The 6,199-nt window shown below is 44.4% G+C and overlaps 1 protein-coding gene across 2 annotated transcripts in view; it reads left to right on the top strand.

The window, feature by feature from the left end:
• The window catches only part of ABCD1 (ATP binding cassette subfamily D member 1), a 45,407-nt gene that overhangs the window by 19,831 nt on the left and 19,377 nt on the right, over nt 1–6,199 (top strand). For both annotated transcript variants that reach the window (XM_045285532.1, XM_045285531.1), the window contains exons 3-5: nt 5,260–5,402; nt 5,479–5,647; nt 5,947–6,041. In XM_045285532.1, coding sequence (XP_045141467.1) covers nt 5,260–5,402; nt 5,479–5,647; nt 5,947–6,041 — 407 coding nt within the window. The remainder of the gene's footprint in view (nt 1–5,259; nt 5,403–5,478; nt 5,648–5,946; nt 6,042–6,199) is intronic.

Genomic DNA, 6,199 nt, shown 5'->3' with positions numbered 1-6,199 from the left:
TGTGGACTGGCTGCTCTAATTGGGAACATCGTCCTCAAGGCCTGGTGGGCCAGGATGCGCTCCACTCTCTCTTCCTCCCCCTTCATCTGCTCCGTGTGCTCCCATCAGACATGTCCCTCTCCCGGAGCTGCAGATTCAATGCCGTCCTCTGAAATAAATTCTTCAGGGGGGTAAGGGCAGGTGTCCACGTAGTAGTTTGGATTGGGGCCGGCCCCGGAATTCCCATTCTTCTCAGGGCTATCTCACACTTTTTTATGATCCACACAGTTGAATGCCTTGGCATAGTCAATAAAAATACAAGTTAATATCTTTCTAGTGTTCTCTGGTTTTAGCCAGGATCCATTTGATATCAGCAATGATATCCCTTGTTACGTATCCTCCTCTGAACTTGGCCTCAACCTCTGGCAATATGCTCTTGCAACTGTTGTTTGATGATATTCAGCAAAATTTTATTTGTTGGATATCGATTCTATTGTTCTATAACTTGAATAGAATGTTGGGTCACCTTTCTTTGGAATGGGTACAAATATGGATCTCTTCCAGTCGACCAACGTTCCAAAACATTTGTAGAATTCTTCAGTTTCTTCAATCATTAGCTTTAGTGGTTGGTGCATACATTTGAATAATAGTTTTATTGATTGGATTTCCTTGAAGGTGGATAGATATAATCCTATCACAGATAGCATTGTACTTCAAAATAGATCTTGAAATGTCCTTTTTGACTCTGAATGCAATGTTGTTCCTCTTGATTGTCATTACTAGAATAGTAAACCAGTTCTCTTATTCAAAATAGCTAATACCAGTCCATTTCAGCCCTGTAACGCTTAAGATATTGATGTTAATGAGTTCTATTTCATTTGTGATGACTTCCAATTTTCCTAGAATCATACTTCATACATTCCAAGTTCCGATTATTAGTATATTTTTGCAGGCGTTTCTCCTTACCGTGAGTTGTGCCCCATCAGTAAATGAAGATCCTGAAGGCTCTACTCCCACAGGCTTGACTCCATTCACCTCACCCTGGTCGACTTCCCACTGAGACAGCAGCTCCTCCTCAGTCACATCTTCAGAGCCCTCTGACCCGAGGGGCCCATCCGCCTCCGCCTCCAGCACTGTGTTTGGCAATGTTTTGCTTCCATTCATTAGACCTTCAGTATCTGACAGTACTTCAAAGCTATGCAAAAGGTTTTCAGTGGCTCCTTCTTCCAAAGTGGGGAGCTCAGTCCTTTTTCCTTGTCTGTTCTTCGTCTGGAAGCTCTGCTGAAACCTGCTCACTTTGGGTGACCCAGCTGGCATTTGAAATATCAGTGACAGCTTCCAGTACCACAGCAACACACAAGCCACCACAGTGCGACAAACTGACAGACTAGTGGTGGTGATTGGTAGTAGAGTGTCTTGTCATTTCTTTGGGGTCAGTTGTAATATCCCTATTTTTTTTTTTTACAATTTGTATATTTTCTTTATCTGTCTACCTAAAGCTTTGTCAATGTGACCAGATTCAACTGGTGGATTTATTGATGCTCTCTATTGTTTTTCCATCTTTATTTCTTTTTGTTCTTCTCTTTGCTTTCTTCTGAGAGAATTCATTCTTTTCTTTCTAGTTCCTGGATTTGTTGAGCTTGACTGTTAACTTAAGACCTCTCTTCTTTTTCCTTCTTTTGAAATGTAGGCCTTTGTTGCTCTGAGTACTGTCTTCACTGCATCCCATGTTTTGTTGCGTTTGCTTTCGTTTTCTTTGGACTCAGAAGGATTTGTGATTTCTGTTTTGATTGCTTCCTCTATCCATTGGTCTTTAATAGTGTTTTGTTTAATTTCCATGTTTGTATATTTTCAAGGAGTTGCGGGGTGGCATGTTTCTGTTATGAATTTCTACCTTCACTCCATCGTGGTCAATGAAAATACTATTTTAGTCTTTTTATTTTAATTTTTTTTTTATTTTAGTCTTTTTACATTTATTACACTTGCTTCATGACCTAAAATGTGTTCCATCCTGGACACTAGGTCCATGTGCGCTGAAGTTGCTTTATTGTACCTTTGTTGTTTTACTTATTTTTTTATTTTTTTATTTCAGCACTTTGAATCTATTTCTTTTCTTTATTTTTTTCTGAATCTACTATTTCATTGCCTTGTGGCCTCCAGTTTTTTTTTTTTGAGGAAAATTAGCCTTTACCCCTATTGGGGTATCTTTTCTATGCGACTGTCTCTCTCTCTTTCTCTCTCACACACACACACGCACAAAGCTTTCAGAAGTTTCTTTTTAGCTTTGATTTTTATTACCTCACTATGCTGTGTCTTGGTGTAGCTCTTTTGGGGCCCACCCTGCTTTGGGATTTTGTAAATTCATGTCCTTCGTTAGATTGGGCAAATTTTCTGCCATTAGTTGGTCAAATGTTCTTTCTGTCCTTCATCCACTTCTGGAACCCCCATGATGTGTATATTATTTCCCTCATGACCACTTGCCTGTCATTTTGTGGTACTGTGTGGCTTGAGTGTTGCTGTGATATTGGGAGCTATGTCACTGATATTTCTAATGCCAGCAGGCTCACCCAAGGTGAGCAGGTTTCACCAGAGCTTCCGGACTCAGAACAGACTGTGAAGAAGGACTTAGCCGCTGCAAACCTTACACAGAGCATGGAAACAGTATTGGATGCTGAAGGCCTAATGGATGGAAGTAGAACATTGTCCGAGGCAGTGCCTGAGGACGGGCCCTTTGGGCCGGAAAGGACTTGAAATGTGACTAAGGAGGAGCTGCTTTCTCAAAATAGAGTCAACCATGGTGACATGGATGGGACTGGTCTTTCTTGATAATGTGGCCCCATCATGTAAGACAAAGTCTTGCATCAAAGAAGCACTCTCTCTATACTTCAATCAAAGCAGATTGGTTTGTGCTTTTAGCAGTCCATGATCCTTTCAAAATTCTCCTCCAGCACCCACAATTCATATTCATTTCTGATTCAGTGTCCAACTTTCACATGCATGTGAGGCCATTGAAAATGCCATGGGTCAGGTGCACCTCAGGCTTCAAAGCAACATGCTTTCTTTTCAATATCCTAAAGAGCTTTGATTGTGGATCCAAGCAAGATGAAATCCTTGACAATGCCAATCTGTTCTCCATTTATCATGATGTGACCCACTGGTCCAGTTGTGAGGACCACCACTCACCTGCGTTCTGTGTCCATGGCTTTGCCTGTTCTGCACAGTTCAGATCAGTGGACTCACGGCCTAGGGGGCCTTCTGTGTCTGGGTGTTTTCATTCAGCATAAGTCTCGCGAGGTTCATCTCAGAACTCCATTGTGCTAGATCGTGGGGTAATGTTCCACCGGGTGTCCACACCTCATTGCCTTGTTCATTCATCTACTGGTGGCCACTGGGTGGGTGCCACCTTTGGGTCATTGTGGAAACTGCTGCCTTGAGCATCCAGGTACGCGTCTGTGTTTGCATACTTGTTTGCAGTCCTCTTGGATGGGGGGTGCAGACTGGAACTCTGTATGTACCAGATAGAGGCCCTGCCAGACTGCCCTCCAGCCACAGCCACCCACTTGACCACCCCCACCCCCGCCAAAGCAGTTTGGGGAGGGTTCCTTTCGTTTCTCCACCACCTCAGCCAATACTTATTATCTGTTTTGTTTGGTTTTGAATTTAATAGCCATCCTAGTGGTTGGGAAGTGGCATCTCACAGTGGTTTGGATTTGCATTTTCTTTAATGACTGATGGTTGATGCGATCATATTTTCATGTGCTTACTTGCCATTTGTAAATCTTCTTTGGAGAGACACATTTCAGTTCCTCTACGTATGTTTTAAATGGCTTGTCATTCTATTATTGAGTTGCAACACTTCTTATATTTCAGATGTCTGAGTGGCAAACATTGTCTCCCAGTTCTGTGGACTATCTTTTTACATTAGATAGTGTCCTTTGAAACAAACATTTCCAATTTTTATGAAGTCTAGTTTATCTTGCTTGTAAATTTGGTGTCCAATGAAAGAAGCCATTGTCAAATCCAAGGGCATAAAGTTGGTTTTTTTGGTTTTGTTTCTTTTCGTTTCAATCTTTTATCTTTTTTAAAAACCGTTTTGTTACTTCATCCACACGCCATACAATTCAATAATTCAGTCATATCAAGAAGAATTGTACAGTCATCACGACAGTCATTCTAGAACATTTTATTCTTCCTTGTACTCATTGTTATTCGTGTAATTTTTAAAAAGTTATTTTATTTAAAAAATCATTTTATTGGGGGCTCATACAACTCTTATCACAATCCATACACACATCAATTGTGTAAAGCACATTTGTACATTCATTGCTCTCATCATTCTCAAAACATTTGCTCTCCACTTAAGCTCTTGGCCTCAGCTTCTCATTTCCCCCTCCCTCCCCACGCTCCCTCCCTCATGAACTCTTGATAATTTTTTTTCATGTCTTGCACTGACCGATGTCTCCCTTTACCCACTTTCCTGTTGTCCCTCCCCCAGGGAGGGGGTTATATGTAGATCCTTGTGATCGGTTCCCCCTATCTTCCTCCCACCTTCCCCTTACTCTCCTGGTACGGCTACTCTCAATATTGGTCCTGAGGGGTCATGTAATTTTTTTAACTGTGGCAAAAATATGCAGAACAAAACATTCTCCAATTCAACAACTTCTACAGGTATAACTCAGTGCCATTGATTATACTCTTCGTGTGTGCAACCATTATCCTTCTCCAAATGTCTTTTCTTTTTAAAAAAAATCATTTTATTAGGGGCTCATACAACTCTTATCACAATCCATACATACATCAATTGTGTAAAGCACATTTGTACATTCATTGCCCTCATCATTCTCAGAACATTTGCTCTCCACTTAAGCCCCTGGCATCAGCTCCTCATTTTTCCACCCTCCCTCCCCCCCCTCCCTCATGAACCCTTGATAATTTATAAGTAGTTATTTTGTCATATCTTACACTGTCTGATGTCTCCCTTCACCCACTTTTCTGTTGTTCTGTTGTCCGCCCCCGCCCTTTTGTCTTAGATGAATTTTTTGTTGTGAATTAGGTGCAGACAGAGTCATAAAAATTTACACCTGCGTTTTCTTCTAAGACTTGTACAGTCGTGGTGTGCTTACATTAAGGCTTATGGTCCATTTTGTGTTCATTTCTGTGTAAGGCGTGAGGTAGGGGTCCATCCATTTATCACAGCACCATGTTAGAAAGACTGTTCCTTCCCCATAGTGGCTCTCTTTGGACTTTCCGTTGTCACCACCCCTTTTTTGACCTCAACAGAAGCAGAGGCAGTAAAGAAGGCGGCCATGGAGAATAGAGAGGAGGAGCTGGTGAGTGAGCGCACCGAAGCCTTCACCATTGCCCGCAATCTCCTCACCGCTGCTGCTGACGCTATCGAGCGCATCATGTCATCCTACAAGGAGGTAGCCCTGGCTCTGCTCGCCTGCCATGCCCCTCTCCTTTTCATGGGCTGGGATGAACCCGGTGGCCTCCTCACAGGTGACAGAGCTGGCTGGCTACACAGCCCGGGTCCATGAGATGTTCCAGGTCTTTGATGACGTCCAGCACTGTCGTTTCAAGAGGCCTGGGGAGCTGGAGGATTCCTCCGTGCGGCCTGGAGCTGTGATGCGGCCCGGTGTTCGTGTGGAGGGACCCCTGAAGATCCTAGGTAAGGGCTCACACTCAGGAGGGGCGGGCTGGCTGGCAGCTCACCGAGGCCTCCCCTACAGGGAGTGGGACTGCAGGGAGGGTTTGGGACAGAGGTAGGGCGTTGGCTGTCCTCAGGTGCCCTGGGCTGCATTTCTCTTTGCCAGACAAGGGAATGAGGTTGCTGCAGGGAGCCACACAGCTGCATAGTGCCAGCCCAGAGAGCCCAGGCTATGTCTGAGCACAAGTAGTCTGGTGGGAGCCGGGGGCTGCAGAGTGGCTCAGGGGCCCACAAAGCCCCTCTTGGTGTCCTTACTCCAGGCCAGGTGGTGGACGTGGAGCAGGGCATTATCTGCGAGAACATCCCCATCATCACTCCCACCGGAGAGGTGGTGGTAGCCAGCCTCAACATCAGGGTAGGCGGGCATGGCGGGAGGGCTGGCAGCCAGGCAGGCTTCCTGAAGCCGCTGTCCCCAGCTTGACATGGCAAGTGGGCCAAGGCCTAGGGGCAAGACAAGCCTGGCTCGGACCTTGTTCTGATAAAGAGCTTAATTAAGGCCACCTTGCCCAGCTC

This window comes from Echinops telfairi, unplaced genomic scaffold, assembly GCF_000313985.2.
Source record: "Echinops telfairi isolate 266 unplaced genomic scaffold, ASM31398v2 ScPeMD7_7472;HRSCAF=8510, whole genome shotgun sequence".
Lineage (NCBI taxonomy): Eukaryota > Metazoa > Chordata > Mammalia > Afrosoricida > Tenrecidae > Echinops > Echinops telfairi.
The sequence above is the reverse complement of the archived record's forward strand: the minus strand, read 5'-3'. Positions and strand labels throughout refer to the sequence as shown.